At 39.9% G+C, this 19,340-nt stretch overlaps 1 protein-coding gene across 1 annotated transcript; it reads right to left on the reverse strand.

Moving 5' to 3' along the window:
* Positions 1-1,273: 1,273 nt before the first annotated feature.
* cunh10orf90 (chromosome unknown C10orf90 homolog) lies at positions 1,274-19,105 on the reverse strand. Its single transcript, XM_034119021.1, has 10 exons — positions 18,524-19,105; positions 14,517-14,583; positions 12,052-12,143; positions 8,835-10,107; positions 6,738-6,890; positions 6,294-6,418; positions 5,222-5,393; positions 3,417-3,480; positions 2,993-3,083; positions 1,274-1,327 (listed from the first exon to the last, which is right to left on the reverse strand). The coding sequence occupies exons 1-10, from the start codon at positions 19,103-19,105 to the stop codon at positions 1,289-1,291; spliced, it is 2,658 nt and encodes an 885-aa protein (XP_033974912.1). The 3' UTR covers positions 1,274-1,288.
* Positions 19,106-19,340: the final 235 nt, after the last annotated feature.

Genomic DNA, 19,340 nt, shown 5'->3' on the forward strand with positions numbered 1-19,340 from the left:
AAAACTGTAGTGATCATCGTTCTCTTCCAATACATCAGTGCAAATGTAGATGGATGAAACAGCTGGACTATGAAGGATCTCTGACTTAAAGGCTAATGAGGAAAAAAACTATTAGGAATAATGAAGAGCGTCTGTTATTTTTAAAATAAATATTCACATATCTCACTTTTGATTTATACCCAGCTCCATAATGTTGTTTAGCACTCTCACTTTGGATCGCTCACATTTTAAATCTGCAAAATGGCGCTTTTTAGTCCATCATGAGACTAAAGACAGGGACAAAAGCTCTATTCAAATCTGCACTGTCCATTAACAGGGCATTTCCAGTGAGAAGAGGTCACATTCCTCCGTCTTACAGCTCATAGCTGGCACTGGATAATAGCAGAGCACCCTTCAGGCTTCATATTTGCTGTATAATGAGGATGACGGTTAAAGAGTGTCCTGGAAGGGACTGAGAAGCATAATGAATGTTTCTGATCACTGCTCCACATCACATGAGATCATGTGAAAGTGGTTGTCTGAGGACATCAGTGCTTACTCTGAATCCCATTACTTGAAGTATTCTGGAAAGAAAGGCAATTTGCAATCAAGTGAAAACAAGATAACAGCGATAAACAGCAGACATGAATGTTTTTTGTCAAAAGCAAATCAGTCGGTGCGTTTATGAGGCTCAATGTGGTATTTAACCAAAACAGAATGTTAGGACAGGACTTCATACATTCCTTTTGCCATCTTCATTTGTAATTGCATACCACAAGGGCTTTTAAAACAGCTGATGCACAGGGTAAAGCATATGTTTTCCTAAAAAGACAGATCTATGGCAATGTTTAAAAAAAAAACAGAAGGTCTTTAAACAACACATAGTGCTTTTTTGGGATTTTCAAGATCCTTAAAGCGTCAGATAATCCTGTCTATAAATCTACCCTGTCTTGAAATGCTATTTTTAAGAAGGACATCATTATCTTCTGGCTGGATTTGTACAACACATCAGAATATTATATGTTTTTTGTCCAGATGTGAAGAAGAATTCTGGAAAAACCTTCAAAGCGGAGGTACACTAAGCGATGTTAAATGACTGTCTGGACATTCGGAAAGATTGCCTTAGCTGTATCGTATAGAAAAAAACAGATGTTAAACTCTGTTACTTGAATAATGATGATACATGAGAGAAACAAACGAGGGCCAAAAGGACATCATATTATGTTCAGCACCGTCAAAGGGCAAAGGTCACTTCATCAGTCTGCCATGCAATGCTACAGGCTTTGTCACATCATCTCTTCATCGTCTTTCAGCTGTTGCTCCTTTGAAGAATCTGATCCAACAGTTTCTGTAATAAGAAAACAAAGAAATCAAATTGTTAAAACACTTGGTGGCTATTGAGCACCACTCCTGTCCTCACAAAAAACATGTGGCTTTTTTGAGAAGGCACTGGAACATTTTTGAAGCCTACTGTCTTGTCATCCACACACTCAGGTTTCCACTCTTTTTTTCAGGACCCTGCTTGATCTCTGGCACTGCCCCTCTTCCCGGTGTTATCTGCTGTAGCAGCAGTGAGGGTGGAGCAGCTGCATGTGGGTGCAGCTCTGCTGAATGGTGGCACTGCACTGTAGCGCTCTCTGCCACTGAAGGGCCTTTTGTTTCACACTGAACACAGGCCTCATACACTCAGCACAATGACACTGTTCACCGTTTCTCTCCATAATGAGAGAAGGGTGTATAGAGTGTTTTAAGAGAGCAGCTACAATACCTACAGCAATGAAAACTGTCCTGGGTGATATTCACTGATTCATGGAAATCAAGGAATAACAGCCATTTCAGATGCATAGGAAGTCTTTTTCCTTTTATAATCAACTTTTCTAATCAAACTACTCGGAGAAATGCAAGAAAATTGCAAAAGTATGGCAACAGCGACATCTAGTGGACTAATAAGGTCATTGTTCTCAAAGCAAATTCAGTGTCAATAAGAAATCCCTCAAAGGAATAAATATTCAATTCAATGTGACCCTTTTTAGAAATAAGCACAATTGGCATTGACATTTTATTCCTGGTGTTGCATCCCTTATTAACTTTTTTTCAGCAAAACAAAGATAAAATATTACATATCATATAAACTGTATAACAAGTTCCCCAATCTAATGTGTGCACAATACAATTGTACTTATCATATCACTTTTAAAGCGGAAAATGCCCTTATCGCTCATCATTTTGTCAGATATTGTATCTTATTATGAATGCACTTGTAAATCCATAAGGCCAACATGTCCCCCTCCAACAGATGAATATCCTGAAATGCGTTATACATCGAATTTACCTCCTGTTCATTGGGTTTCTATGGTTACAAATATATTTCATGTGCCACTCTTTCCAGGTATGATGGACTTGCTAAGCAATTTAAAGCCATCATTTTTCACAGCTGCATTGCTGTAAAGAAAGGAAAGGGGAAAACACTTTGGCCATTACTAAAAAAAAATCACCTTTTGCCAGATTTAATTGAGCTTGTAGGGAAAAGGTGTTTTATTACTTGTTTAACTGCCTACCTAATGTTCTGTTCAATGTCCCCGGCAAGTTGTTAACACAGCGCGAACAGTTTGGAGGTAACATGCTTATTAACATGTTTTAATGGAATTCAGTGCATCATTTCTGCATACATCTTTTGATAAAAACCTCAGGGAGTTCATCATAGGCAAGCCTGGTGCTTCAAATACTAAGAGAACATAACACTTAGTCTGTTTAAAATAATGCAGTTCATCTAGATCTGTTACACCCATTAATACAAAAAAAATTCCTTACCTACATTTTTGAAAATCATCTTATTCTACACACTTTCCAAATATCTTGATGCATTGTTTTATACACGTATTCACCAAATGTATATCTGGCATCTTTACAATAAATAAACATACATAGATGAGGGTTCGAAGAAGCGGGTTATTGAGGTTTAATGGGTTTTATTTATCAATGTTTTGTAAAAGAGATGTACTGTAGAGATTACCTTTTTGAAAAGCTCAACTCGCTGTCTGTTTGTCAAACACACCTCTCTCTTCTTCTCTTCCTCTTTTTTTCTCTTCCCCTCTCCTTGCGTTCTGTAACAAAATAACAAATGTGTGCCTTTTATAATTGTTGGTGGAGTTGCAAGTAAAGAAAACATATGTATGAATCCACAGTCTAACACTTCAATCTAAAACGACTTCCTAATGGTTGTATATACCATGAAGCAAAACGAATAAACAAGTGAGGCAGGAAGGGAAATACAAAACAGAAGTAGAGCAAAAGTCTTGGCAGAGGATGTTTTGTAAGGAGATGTCAACGATAGAGGCTCTGCGTTCCTTCACACATGAAAGGAATACAAGAGATAAGGATGCCTCTTCTTACAAGAAGAGGCATCAGACATTGTGCTGAGGTGAGGAGACACTCACCGCTTAGATCTCAGCTGCATCTCTCTCCCAGTCATGGCTCTATCTCTGGGTTTCAAAAGGTTATCTGGAAACGGGAACATACGCGCACACACGCGCACACACGCACACACACACACACACACACACACACACACACACACACACACACACAGTGCTGATGAGTTGAAGGCTCAAGAGCATGACAGTCTAGCTTTTCCTGATGTTGAACAGACTGAAAGCCTCCTCTCTCACACAACACTAACAGAAGACATGTTTAAATGAGGACCATCTCAGGATATTTTATAAAGTATAATTTCATTACGTTGAGGTTCCAAAATCAGTTTTACATGAACAAATTGTGATTTAGAAATCTCCCATTTTCCCAGCAGTCATAATTGCCCACTGGTGTATTTTCCGTCTTGGCCACTAGAGTGCAGTAAGAGCTACACAATCACTGTCACAAATCTTTACACTCTTTATTGTTGCCTGTGAAGCTTGGCACTCTGAATGGAAATCTCACCAAACATAACACTGCGCTGCGAGCTTAATGAAATTTGAAGGTCACGGAAATATTTTTGCTGAAATCAAATCACGCTATAACCTTGTAATTTCATAGAGGAGGACTTGCATATATATATGCAATACAGTTATTTGTTTCACATCTTACTTAAAGTGGCTTTTATTATATTTAGCCACAGCTCTCTCGCTCTTTCTCTCCTTCAGTTTTCCCCATAAAAAAACAGACTCAACTTTATATTAAGCTGAAAATGTCCTTTTACACTATTCATGTAATGGCCGGTTATGTGATCAATCACAAATATAACAAATTGTTTTTTTTATAATGTTTTCTACAATTTTTTTATAATTGATTAAGCTTTTCTATGCAATATCTGTTAAATAATTGCTACACTTAATAGTACAACATTGAAATGAGGTGTTGTCATTGAGTAGTCGTGGTGTATCAACTACTGATAACTCACTCTTTTGGGTTACAGAAGAGGGTTGTAGTGGATTTAGCAACTCTTAAAGCAAAAATGAATGTGTATGTTGTATATAATTAAGCAAAATGTTACCTATACACAATATACATCCAAAAGATGTTGATATAACAAATCACCTCTGTCTGGCAGAGAACTCTCTGCTCCATAGCTTCTCTTGATAACTGGACTTAAACTCCCACTGTACATTCTACATACATATTCAATTTCATATTTAATAATCCATTCCTTGCACAATTAATGTATATGTAATATCCTGCTTTATATTTTGTTACTGTACATTTGTATTTTCACATGTATATATTTTAACTTTTTAATGCTATTTTCTTTCTATTTCAGAAATATTTTGGATTGTTTCTAGTGTTTTAATTTCTCTTTTGTACATTGCCTTGTCTTTTTATGCTACTGCAACGCAAACATTTCCCAATTTGGGATCAATAAAGTACTAATCTAATCTAATCTATCTATCTATCTATCTATCTATCTATCTATCTATCTATCTATCTATCTATCTATCTATCTATCTATCTATCTATCTATCCATCTATCTATCCATCTATCTATCTATCTATCTATCTATCTATCTATCTATCTATCTATCTATCTATCTATCTATCTATCTATCTATCTATCTATCTATCTATCTATCTATCTATCTATCTATCTATCTATCTATCTATCTATCTATATGGACCATTAAAAACCACACATACTGGCTGAATTGGCTTGCTCTTTGTTGTGTGCCTGTATGTGTGTGATTATGATGTGGCAGCTGCAGCATGACAATGGGCAGTGCAGCTGATGAGTGAGGTGAGGGTGGTGCTGTACCGTTCAGAGAGGTACAGCGGCCACTGCGGACTCTCCTCTGCCCGACAGCAGCGTCTGACCGAGGGTCCTCAGAACCTGCCAGCCCACTCCTCTCCTGCGCCCGTCGCTCCAGCTCTCGCAGTCTTCCCTGGGAGCGACTGATGAAGTCCGGTCTGGACCTCTGCAGTGCGTTCTGCCAAGACCAGAAACATATTGGTCTTTCTGACAAAACACTTAAGCCCAACTTCCCACTCCAACTGCCCCTGCAATATAGCTCTGGGTCACCCCTTGTAAGTAAGCCAGTAAAAATGTGTCATTCCCTTTTGCTGACACCTACAGTAAGTGTACTTTACTTGTTGTTCAGCCTGAGGGTCAAAATCCCCAAAGGGGGTTGAGATCAATCTGACCGGTCAAATAATTAACAGCATGGGGATTTAAAAACAACACAATGTTTTCAAGACTCTTTGGTTGTACTGATTTCAACCTGTGTAACAAACAAGATGCATTCAAGTTGTGTCACAATAATTATAAAAGTGAGTTACAGACTGAGATAATTCACATGAACACCTCCTCCAACACCACCTTCTCGGAAACTTGGGGAGTATTTTGGTGTGACTTGCCATGTCATATTATGTAGAAACATGCTGGACAAAAGTTAAAATGTGTCTTTATTAAATCACTCTAATTTATATTTTTTATTTTTGCTTATCTGTCATTTGAAATGAGTGTGAAACTGTTAGTTGCTATTAAGGTAGAGACACCTAGAATATTTATTTTTCTTAGGATTTAACCTAAAAACAAGTTAGGTAAAGACATATTTAAGCTAAAAGAAGCATACTTGGATAGCATCATGAATCTTCACTGTTAAAATACTCAGAGCAACGATTGATAAATCATAATAATAGAACACCAAGGTCAGTAGAACAACTTCACATGGGATAATCCAGAGAGCATGTGAATGCGGCTTTAGACATTGCAATGTTCCAAAGGGATACACAAATTGTCTGTCATATCTATTACATAACATTCTTCTTTTGAGAACTAAAGTCCCAATCAAATCGTTTTATTTGCTAAAAAACACATCTGAACTTACCTGTAAAGAAATAGTCTGAGGTGACTTTTCAGCGTCAGGACTCAGTGAAACAAATGCAGCATGGGGCTGGTTGTGGCGCCCGATTGTTCTTTGATCTGGATGTGGCTTCATACATTTCCCTTCATCTATCACAAACAAGAAAATCTAATTATTTGCATTTCATTTACACGTGCCTTGGCTTTCGATGTCTGGGCCCAGAAGCCCTCTGGGCCCAGAAGCCCTCTGGGCCTGCCATGACATATTTTCTTCATGGTATAAATCAAATATTCACAGTATGGAAGAGCCGAGACATTTTGACTAGATCTGTTATTGATTCTATGAAGGATGTAGCTCTGAAAACAAAGTGTTGAGCTTGCAAACTTGTCAGCTAATTGTAACAAAGATCAATGTTTTATAAGGTGAGACATTCTGATTACAATGAGGGGAGGAGAGAAGTTATGATACCTGTATTTCCTTGGGGTGACGCAGCAGAAACCTTCTCACAACTGTCACTTGGGTTTTTTTTCGTACTAAGTTGTCTTTGGAGTTTGATATTTGCTATGATGGCAGCTGCATTGAGGGCAAGCACTTCCTCTTGAGACTGATTGGAGCTGGGATCTGAAACACATGAGGACTTTAACGTGAGTGAAGGGACAGTAAAGCTGTGACACTGACTCCCATTCGGCTGCTGTGCAGTGTGCACCGCGGGCAGATGTTAAAACTATTTTATAATCCCTGCCTCATTTTAAGGTTGACTGTATCAAATGTTAAATTGAAATGATGTTGCCTTCAGGCTTTTTTAATTAATTGATGACTGTCTTAATGAATGTGATTAAAGATGATTAATTATTTCACACAGAGCTAAGACATCGTGAACAAAGAAACACACTTTTCTTTTTAAGCATATTACAATGGGTTTTTTTGTTCCTTGTGAGGATATTGCACACACTTCACATCCATTTTAGAACTGTGGTCTCAAAACTAGAACTTGTCTCAGGGTAAGTCCCAAATGAGGAGTTCAGACTTAAAGGGGACCTATCATGCAAAATGCACTTTTGTACGTCTTTTATACATGAATATGTGTCCCCGGTGTTCCAGGGAACTCACCAAGTGTCAGAAAACACAACCCTCTCTATTTTCCTCCATACCCAAATCTCTAAAAAAGAGGCTGCAACGGATCTGATAAAAACTGATCCAGATTTGAACACTGTCCTGACGTCAGGACGGTGGCGCTACGGCTATAGGGCCAACTCCACCAATCAGGAGGAGACAGCCACGGCCATTGCCGTTCGAAAGCGCTGGAGACGCTGTAGTACATATGCCAGGCCTGTAGATGGTGCTGTTCTCACTGAATCAGCCCTTGCAAAAACAGAGCTAAAAAATGTCAAATTGAGCAAAATGAGGCATGGCTAAAATGCATGATCTGTTTGGTATTTTGAAAAAAAAAAAAGTATAAATATGCCTTATTTAGGTATGGTCCTACACTATATTATTCAAATATAGCATGATAGGTCCACCTTAATGGAAAAACGTTCAATTCCCAGTTCTTTTTTTATCCTGGAGTGTCAAAAGATAAACACAACAACATCATCTTCTCATGTAATGCTCAGCTGAAGCATTAAATAAAATAACTTGCATCTTGATGTTAAATGTAATAACTGAGGCTTGAGATAAAACTTGACCAATAACACTTTCAAACAGCTCTGCATTTGTTTGATGGAGAATTACCTCTAACTTTAAATAGATCAAATTTGACATTTTATTTAATAAATGTATTTACTTTCTTGCCAAGAGTTATATAGGAAGATCAATAGCACTCTTAATATTTTTGAGAGGTATCGATCTTCTTATCTAATTCTCCGTGAGAAAGTCTATTTACCAAAAATGTAGAACACAACTCATTACGTTAAAACTCGCTTTGGTTTATCGAACCACAACCAAAAACCAAGCATTACATCTGAAATACAAAGCTTTCATGGACTGGCCCCTAAATGTGCCAACAGAGTTGTGTCCCCTCTAGAATATTACAAAGAAATAAACCTAAATGTTATAGCTACAGTACATCACAGGATCTGGATGCCAAACAAATCATAATGCTTTATTTTCACAATGTTTAGCAGCTTGTGATTTTGTCGTCCTCCCCTGTGCTGTCAGCGAAAAAGTGAGACTAATAGATTATACATGCAAAGAGATGCGTGGGGGAAATGAAAGAAGGTGAAAATGAGAACACTTGTAGGTACCAATGGGCCTCTGTGTCAAAGCAATACTGTTTGACATTGGCGCAGATATGTGTCAATTGCACTTAAGGCAGCAGATAAAGGAACAATCCAGTACAATCTTATAACGCCTATCAATAAGTCATCATTGGAAAGACAATATCAAACCTGAGAGTTCAACCCCAGAACGCTGCAGGGTGTGCAACAACTTGAAGCTAGAACACACACACACGGCGCAGAGGAGATGTATATTTAGACATCGCCATCCTTTGAAAATGGAGATCAGAGACAAAGGCAGCCTGTGTGCTGACAGGAAGACTGTCAAGGGGGGGACAGAGAAACCTACCCGGGGCCTGGATGAGAGTCAGACTGGGGGACGCTCTCCTCTCTGAATTATCAGGCGGCCATCTTTCTTTCTGGCCTCCGTTCGGTGCGTCTGGTGCTTCGTTTGCTGATGACGGCCGGCTGAAGACACTGTCAGAGTTCACAGGGTTGATATTGGTCTCTTGTGGAAGCCCAAAGCTCCATTTCCTGATGGCTGGTTGTCTCAAAATGTCTTCACTTGGCTCAGTGTGTCCAAACATATTGCCATAGCAGCTCAGTGGTCTGCTAGGCCTGCCCGATCTCTGTCCAACAGCCTCTGGGGAAACCTCGGGGGCTGCTATAGCAGGGGGGTTGCTGAAAAAAAGCGCCAGAGAGGATCTGTGTAACGTCCCACTATTTTGCTCTGCGTTTAAGTTGGATGTATTTGTTTCTACAGCAGAGTTTGGCGACTTTGTGGATTGTACAGGGTGATGTGAAGTGTGTTGTGAATGATTCCCCTCACTCCACATGCTGTCTTCATTGTACACTCCCTCTGTGTAGCTGTGTCTGTACTCCGGGTGCCTCGGGGTCCCGGCCCCTGCCTTGGCTGGACTGTAGCTCTCTGTGTGCTCCGTCACTTTGATGATGGTAGCCTTTCTTCTGAGCACCACTGTGTCCAAAGCGTGGCTAGTTGGTGAGGTTGTGCTTTTTGCATTCATGACAGGCCCGGAAGTCATCCTTTGCTCTGTGACTTTGACTATAGTGGCCTTCCTCTGCACTGTGACCTGCCTGGAGTTTGGGTCCATGGGTTGGTGGGCTAGTGGTGGAGAAGGGGAGTTGGAAAAGGGGTTTCGGCCAGGCAAACTAGATGATCTGCACACTTTCCTAGAAGAGATGGTGATAGAGGAGAAGCCAGCTTTGTTCTGAGGGATGATTGTTGTCACCGCGGAGTTTGTCTGTGAGGCGGTGAACAGTGGGGGGGTTGCCCTTATAGGCTGAACACTGCTGGTCCTGTGCAAAGGCGCGTGTGACTTGTTTGTTTCGGTGTTGCTTGTCCCTTGCAGCAGAGTGTGTGGTTTGCAGGGATCAGCAAAAGTGTTTCGATGTGGAGGAGGAGGCTTGTGGGGGTCTATGCTGGTTGAGTTCATCAGAGGGGGCTTCCTGTTGGTTTCTGAGCTTGTCCCTATGGGGGGCTCGTTGGACTGACTGCCTCCAGGGAAAGCCGACACCCTCTTGGTATTCCAGGCTCTCCTCAGAGTTTGCCAGCCTACAGGTCTGTCCCCTTCAGCAGCAGGAAAGCTTCGTTTTTCTGGCACCTGCAGCATGTGGATAAAAGAGGTTTTAAATGATAAACACTTAATTATGCATGGAAACTCCATTCCACCCTTCTGTTTCTGCTAATGCCTCCTGCTAAATGTTTAGTCATTAATCAACACAGCAGAACATATGCTGTACAGTACGTTCATCTGGTCAATTGAGCTCTTGTGTGGCAAGTACAGAAAATGAAGCAGAACTTAAATTTGATACGGCATGACATATTGACAACATGACATGTCTCTAATAGAACATTTCAACGGCGGGTCAGCTGTCTTGTCTTTCTTCAGGGCTTTGCTGTTTGTTCTTTAGTCAGATGACTCTCCCCATGCTTGACACAGTGAGGCAAAGCCAGCACACAGCGTGACTTCACAGAAGCACAATGAGACTCTATCTTAAAAAGAAATGGAAAAACAAGAAAAATGCACAGATTCCGGTCCTTGGGCCAGAGGATTCTGAAGGTGTTTTTTTAGAACATTAAGAAATACGGATTTGTCCCTGATGCATGGGTGCATGGTAACCAAGTACATGTTCTCAAGAGCTGTAAGGAAGTGCTTTTGTGATCCATTTCTGTTCTTTAAGAAAAGTTTGATGCTAACACTTTGTACTTTTGAATTGTAACAGTGTATTTTAAACTGTGGTGATACTTTTACTCAAGTAAATATTTTAGTACTTTTTTTTCACCACTGCCCTGATGCAACATAACATCCTGATCCCTAATTCATTATTGTTCCATAAACCTCATTTCAAAACAAAGTATGGGATTTTTCCTCTGAACATGCTTTTGCACAACACTTTGTGGTGAATACTTTTCATCATAGAGAGTAAACTGTTTGGAAAAGGCGTACAGTACCGTAGTAAACTATTTAAAATATTTGCAGCAGTCCACTGATACATTTTCTCTATGACGATCAAATGTAAACAAATGCACTCATTTAATAACTTGAGATTATGGAAGTGATAATTAAAATTGCAGGCAATGTAGTCCACTCAGACCAGTTAAATATTCCATAAGGCCAGAATTAGACTTTGTTTTTCATTTGCATAAAATGTCTAATTTGGCAATGCTTTGGATAAAGGCTTTTAGCAGGCAGACAGCACACAGACTCTGACATCTGTGCAAATAAGGTCCATGAGAAAATAAGTCTGCCATCGGCCTTTATGTTGATCACAAGTCTTTTGTTATCCTTTTTATTTCAGGGACTGATGAGCAATTCCAAAGAGGTATCAAAGCTTGACCTGCTATATTTTCTATCATTTGTTCCAAGTTCCATTGAGCATATTTTAATTGTTTTGGTTAAATGTACAGTAAGTAATGCAATCTGAAAATATGTTTTCATAGTTTTTCCCACGGAATGCTACACTTTAAATCAATGTAATTTCCCTTAGCTTTTAAACAAATGGCTTGCACCATTTATTATTTACGGCCATTTCTTGGACTCTCTTTTGGCAAAGGTGAGTGGTCAGATAAATCTAGGATTCTGGGTGTCCCAGAGACAAGTGAAATTAGACTAAATTAAGTCCAAATGAAAATTAAAACTTTTGTCTATTGTATGTATCAACAAATGTTTAGTAGGAGTGCATTTCAACTTTTTTTATCGTTGTGGATATAAATAAGGCCCTTAGTTTCTTTATTTTCTATTCTCTTTACTTCATTATTATTATTATATATATAACAAAATAAATATATAAACATTGTAGAAATGCTATAAGTATAAGCAACATCAATACATAAGCAACCTAACTTCTATACTTTGCGAAAAAGAATGTATACAATCATTTGCACAAGAGCACGGTGTTATCAAGCATAAGACTACTATTAGAAGACTTAATGTCACCTCAGTGTCCAGGCTGACATACTATGCATTACCAACACAAACAGACCCACTGATATCCGTCATCATCCTACCTAAATGTAAAAAAAGTGTAAAACAATCGTACGTTACCTGTTGAATTTTGTGAGACTCTTGGTCAGGTGACTGCCACGTCTTCACACCCAAAGCACTTAGACTGTTGTGACTTCTTTCCACCTCTCCATCTATGTATAAAAGCAAAACAAACTGTCACATTGCTCACAAGACATGCTCTCTTTCACACACACACAAACAGAACTTAGGCGTTCCTTCCTGTGTGTCAATGTTGACACTGTCAATAATTGACGTTGGCACAGTAAAGTGAATCTAGCACCACCCCCAGAGCCACTTCTCTGCATCCTCAGGAGGCCGGGCAACTTCACTGGTCTGCCTCTCAGCCCTGACTGATACTCCATTGCCAGCCCGACGGCTTGTCTGGCTGCATTTCCACCTGCTGCTGTTACCATGGCGACTGGCTCTCACTTTGGGATAACCCCTCGAATGCTGTGTGGGTAATCCGTTTTTCATTTTAAGTGAGAAAATAAGAGACAAGGTGAAAATTGCACCACTTTGAAAATGTGATTACACCTGAAAAACAAAGAGTTGTATCTACATAGGGGTCTTCTGGTCTTTCACTCACATTGTTCCACTTGCTGCCATCACATCTAATTTATTTCTTTGTAAAGGGCCCCATATTAACTTGTGCCCCCAGAAAGAGCTTCTCTCATTACTTCCTGGCTCGAATTACCTTTTTTTCTGAATCAACAGCAGCTTAACATCCCGACGGAAAATAAAGAAGCAGGACCATATGGCAAACACCCTCTGAAGTCACAACCCTCCCAATTTATTCCTCATCCCCATTAAGTTGAATCTAAAGAGTATGTGTGAGCAGGGTGGAAATTGGCTAGTCTGTCTAAACATGATGGCCCTTGGAGCACAAGATCCAATTTTATTATCATCTGTTCATTAACATTGGGGCCATTTTGTCCAGTAAATGTGACTTTTGTGGAAGAGAAGGCACTGAGTGTCTGCAAATGGACCTCAAGTATGATTCTGCAAGGGTTGTCAGAAAGAAAGAACCAGAAAGAGGGAGAAAAGGAATGAGAAAGTGGTGGAATAATTTGCTAGTTGGAGGAATTGTGGAAGGAATTTCTGATAGTCTCATTTGTTTTTCAGATGTGGAATCGTGGATTTAAATGTACTGACAGCTGAGGAAAAGCAACCAGCACCGAAACAAGACATATTTGGAGGCAAGCCTGCATAGAAATGTTTGTTTATTGTCGATCATCTTTCTCGAACTCATTGCTGGGATTTCAGCCGTGGCAAATTTGATACATGCACCTGAGTAGCATAATTATTCACTGTGAAGTAACTCAAAATGTGACATCTATTGCCGATTTGATTGGCTATCAGATTTATAATTTATCTAAGGGCATTGCTGGAGATATTCCATGTGAAATGCAAGTTTTTCTTCAATTATTCTTTATTATTAAAGCGTTGAACAGAAGCTATCATGCTTCATAAGGCTTGATGAATAAATAATCAGACCTAGCATGACATTATGTTACACTTTATACGTAGATGACACTTTTCATCCTATCTCACAGCCTGTGTATGTAACTAATAATGAGTTCCTTGCTGCCATGGATAGATTGCTTTGAATTCTGCAGGCAGCCCGAGCCTTGCCAGGATAATCTCTGGTATAAACAAGGACAGGGCTGAAAGATCAAACCTCAGATCAAACTCAGAGACTATGGGCCTGCCATGTTCAAAGATTAACAGGGCTCCTTCTTCAATCAGTCTGCATCTCTCCGTATCTTTCTGCCTCCCCCCGCCTCCCTTTCCTTCTCTTTTCCCTCACCTAATAGCGCCTTTCCTTTACCTGAAATCCTGCCTAAAGACTGGAACAACAGTCAGGACGTTGTACTTGAAATTGATTCTATTTTAGGAGCAGAAGGTTGTTTAAAGTGTTCATACTTACAGTGTGAACTCTTTAAAGAGGACAGGGGCTGCATGGAGCCGATTAGAGGCAGGTAAACTATATAGCTAGTCAGCCCTGAAATAAGCTTTTTATTCTCCCTCTAGCCAACCCAGCCCCTGCAGTTACCCCTCGGCCATATTTGTTCTTGCACTGATCAGGCACTAAACATCCATTGAAATGGAACCTTTGGGTGTTCAGGCAATTTTCTGTTGTGCAAGAGAATAACTTCATGTTTTTTAATTATGTTTGACCTTTTTCTTCAAGGTACAACTTTTACATAACAATCAGTGTTGCATAATGGAGATTTGATTAGTATTAGGAAATTATTTTAGGATGCGTCCGGCACTATAGTTCGCTCTGTTGGTTTGTAATATGTCCACAACAATTTCCCCAGCCTCTAGCTACCACAATATTCGACCCAGGATGCTGAAATTTGGTATGGAGGTCAAGTGTGTGTGAGGCTTTGTGTGTGTACGTGGGGACAGTGATTGCAAACGAGTGATATTACTCAACTGAAAACCCTGCAGTTCTATTTTTTATTGTAAACACATACAGCAAAAATCAAGAGCTTACATACCATGGTGCCTGTTGGCTGCTGTTCGATTCTTCTGAAAGGTTGGAGTGATGGCTTGTTTCAATTTCAACTATAAAGAAACAGCCCATTAGAAAGAAAAGTGTAATATTTTTAAACACACGTATTCACTTTCATTCTCGCATTTACATCACACAATCACATCACTCTCATGTTTGATGGTAAATATGGAGCTAATATAAATAGAAAGCCAGCAGCCTGTTAGCTTAGCCTCTCACAAAGATTGAAAACATGGAAAATGATAGCTTGGTTCTTCCTGAAGGTAACAAAACATATAAGACAAACTCTAATACTCACTAATTAAAAGATTGTATCTTGTTTGTGTAAACCAATTAAAAAAACTCGCTAGCTATCCCCATATGTTATTCTTCCTTGTTTTTAGTCTTTGTGCAAAGCTACGCTAATTGGGTACAAGATATTTCGTATAGGCTACGCTACAGCCATGAGTGTTATCAATCTTCTGATTGACCTCTCAGCTAAGAGAGCAATGTGTATTTCCCCAGAATTTCAAGCTATTCCTTAGAACATAAACCAGGGCTCATGAATATCATTCACCCATTTTTTTAAATAAACTTCCTGTCCTTAAAAATCCCCTAAAAATCCCGGTGTTGTGTCAAATGATGCACCCCCATCATGAAATGCCCCCCTTGTCACGGGAACGCGCATTTCTAAATGACACGTTTACACCTTAAAACGATGTTTAAAACGAAAAGTAAACGTTCAGGGTTTTTATTAATGGTAATTTTCAGACTGTGAGTTGTTTAGTGGTAGCTCATATAGGGTGTTTCTCAATCGCGAGTACGCTTGCTTGGTAGCACATGTCTGCCGAGCATCTTGCTTCAGAAGCGAGTCAAGAATACTTCCTGGCATTCGGAAAACGAAGTGTGGAACACGCTAGCAAGTGTGCAGGTGTGCGTCATATGAGAGGCCCCGCCTTACATCTTCCGCCACAGATTTGGGGAAATTGGTCCGTGCGCAAAGCATTGTGGGGATTTTAAGACCGCGAAGTCTACTCATGTGCAGACTCGATATTTCTCCAAACGGAGTACGCCGGGCTCGGTAGATTTCCAAGTATACTGGAGATTGGAACAGTACTTCGGCGGCACTCGATGACGTAGTATGCTTGAAATAGTGGCTCTGAAGAAGCTTTACTCGCGATTGAGAAACACCCATAGTCTTGATTCTTGTGGTTAAACGTTTCGCTCCGTATTTGATGGTAGTGGTGTCGAAATTCATTCGTCACTTCCTTTTCAGTTTTTTTTTTTTTTAATCTTTTTTTTTTGTTATTATTGTTACGTCCTGTCTGTATACACGTGCTTTAAAATGTATTGTTTAATTCTACATATTTGTCATATAATAATCAAAATATATGTTTACAAATGTTACATAGTCTTTGTCAGCATATTTTTGCCACGTTATGCACCCCTTGCTATCTTACATAATAAAAGTGTCACATTCATGAAACTTGCTCCATTCATTGGTACTAGTCCTACAACTATACCCTGAAAAATGCTTGAGGGTGGGAATAATAGAAACATCTTTTTGGGTGGGGTGCATTTTATGACAGGCCTGGTTATCACAATATGCCCCCCCCCTTGTTATCTTACAAAATAAAAGTGTCACATTCATGAAACTTGCTACATTCGTTGGTACTAGTCCTACAACTATACCCTGAAAAATGCTTGAGGGTGGGATTAATACAAACATCTTTTTGGGTGGGGTGCATTTTATGACAGGCCTGGTTATCACAATATGCCCCCCCTTGCTATCTTACAAAATATAAGTGTCACATTCATGAAACTTGCTCCATTCATTGGTACTAGTCCTACAACTATACCCTGAAAAATGCTTGAGGGTGGGAATAATAGAAACATCTTTTTGGGTGGGGTGCATTTTATGACAGGCCTGGTTTTCACAATATGCCCCCCTTGCTATCTTACAATATAAAAGTGTCACATTCATGAAACTTGCTCCATTCATTGGTACTAGTCCTACAACTATACCCTGAAAAATGCTTGAGGGTGGAAATAATATAAACATATTTTGGGGGGGGGTGCATTTTATGAAACATTCATTTTGAAGATTAGAGTCCAGTGACATGGTAAGCAATCAAAGTCAGTGTGAACAACATATCATATTCATCTTTAACCCTTGTGTTGTGTTCGAAAGCTGTTACCGTTCATGGTGTTCGCGGGTCAATTTTGACCCATGATTTATCTCCATCTCCAAAACACTCCAAAATAATGACCAAACAATCCTGTTGTAATTTAAAGGTTATGAGTTAAAACAATATTGGATTATTTTGGAGTGAATGTTTATTTTATGTGTGATAATGTACACAATTTTAGTATGGATAATATGTCACTTTATTTCTTTATTTCATTCAACATGTATTATTAATTACTGTGTGTATGTAAATGTGTTGGACAATTGCAGGACTAGCCCTCACTCCATATTTGTTTTATTTCTGACTCGGATGTCAAAAATATGTTTATATTAAAAAAAGATGTTTATATTAATCCCACCCTCAAGCATTTTTCAGGGTATAGTTGTAGGACTAGTACCAATGAATGGAGCAAGTTTCATGAATGTGACCCTTTTATTTTGTAAGATAGCAAGGGGGGGCATATTGTGATAACCAGGCCTGTCATACAATGCACCCCACCCAAAAAGATATTTGTATTAATCCCACCCTCAAGCATTTTTCAGGGTATAGTTGTAGGACTAGTACCAATGAATGGAGCAAGTTTCATGAATGTGACACTTTTATTTTGTAAGATAGCAAGGGGGGGCATATTGTGATAACCAGGCCTGTCATAAAATGCACCCCACCCAAAAAGATGTTTGTATTATTCCCACCGTCAAGCAGTTTTCAGGGTATAGTTGTAGGACTAGTACCAATGAATGGAGCAAGTTTCATGAATGTGACACTTTTATTTTGTAAGATAGCAAGGGGTGGCATATTGTGATAACCAGGCCTGTCATAAAATGCACCCCACCCAACCTACAGACAGGACGTAACAATAATAAGAAAAAAAAAAAGATTAAAAAAAACAAGGAAGTGACAAATGAATTTCGACACCACTACCATCAAATATGGAGCGAAAAGTTTAACCACAAGAATCAAGACTATATGAGCTACCACTAAACAACTCACAGTCTGAAAATTACCATTAATAAAAACCCTGAACGTTTACTTTTCGTTTTAAACATCGTTTTAAGGTGTAAACGTGTCATTTAGCAATGCGCGTTCCCGTGACAAGGGGGGCATTTCATGACGGGGGTGCATAATTTGACACAACACCGGCACTGACACATAATAGCGAAGTCAGTGCTCAGGTTGCAGCACAGCAACTTATCGATTTTGAAAATCATATTATCTGTTCACTGGATAATAGCCTCTACTCCCATTGAATGTTCTATGTACATTGACTTGCATCCTCTCAGGGCACAAAGCTCAATCTCACAGCTCCAAATGAGTCGCAAACCTTTAGAGAATGTGTGTAGTTCCTGCAGAGTAAGCGGTTTTCAAAGGATGCCTGAGCTATGCCTTCTCCCTGGGTAACTGAGACTTGACTACAAATGGCTCTCTGTGTAGCACTGTGTGTTTGAGTCAGGGCCTTGCCTGGTACTACGCACCATCACCTCCATTACACACTGCTTTACCTTCAGACTTACAGAGCTTACAATGTGTCACTGACAAGTCAGAACGAAAGTCACACAGCCTGAGAGGATGTTAGTACAAAGTCCAGGGTAAATAAGTTCAGGGTCTTTGAAAGGCACATTTTAAAAGGTTGATACATGGAAGAACAAATGTTTGAGGGAAGAATGCTTCAAAATATATCTTATATTAAAGACGGGAGGCATAATCAAATATAATTGGTTACTTCCTTCCTTTTAAAAGGCAACGGGTGTCACTGTTTTACTCAATATTCTTTAAGAAATCTTTCTGAATATATGTTAAAGCTTTGGTTAGGTTTTGTGTGTTTTACCTGGCCTACAGATTGGTCCGAAAACTTTTGGTGGCAAGCATCAGCCACCATCATCACTCTTCTTTGGATTGGCAGCCACCCAATTTTGACTGGAGCAATATTACTGAGGTGAGCCTGCTCCTTCTTTGGTGCCTGCATCATATGAGCTCTCTCCCAGCTTCCTATGTGCTCTGGAGGAGAAATAAACCCTGTTTGGAGGGACTCCTGGCTGCCCAGCGAACTCTCACACCGACTGGGACTCCCACATGAAGATGAACCCCTGCTGAAAGAGGGGATCCCTGGCTGTCTCCAGGCACGTCCGGTTGCCTCTTTATGGAGAGCAGGCATGGATGATGTCCGATCACTGAAAGCTGGAACCTGATCATGAACTGGGGCTCTGAGAAGTTCCCTCTCTATTCTCTGTAGGTGCTCCAGCCAGCCGTCCAGCTGTCGTCCTTCAATGGCACTCTGGGGCCGTGGTGGACGAGAAACCCGGGGCAAAGCCTCTCCTTCTGGTATTAAGCTCTCCCAGTAGGACTCATCTCCGGATTTCCTCCAGCTCGGAGCTCTCCGTAGGTGGGCAGCTGGCGTGCGGAGAGTCATCCTAGGAGCTCAGGTAACCAGCCTCGAGTTTCAGCCCACAATGAAAGCCCTTTACAGTAGTGGTATTAATCAGACACCCCTAGCTCAATAGGACTTCTTACCATGAGGCATGCCTGATATGCACTGCGAGGATAGCTAGCTACAAGAATGCAGGAGGTCATCGTTGATCTGTTTTGAGAAGGTATCAGGATTCACATTGCAATTAGAAATAGTTGCAAATATTCTATGTACAAAA

This window comes from Trematomus bernacchii, unplaced genomic scaffold, assembly GCF_902827165.1.
Source record: "Trematomus bernacchii unplaced genomic scaffold, fTreBer1.1, whole genome shotgun sequence".
NCBI classification, from domain to species: Eukaryota; Metazoa; Chordata; class Actinopteri; order Perciformes; family Nototheniidae; genus Trematomus; species Trematomus bernacchii.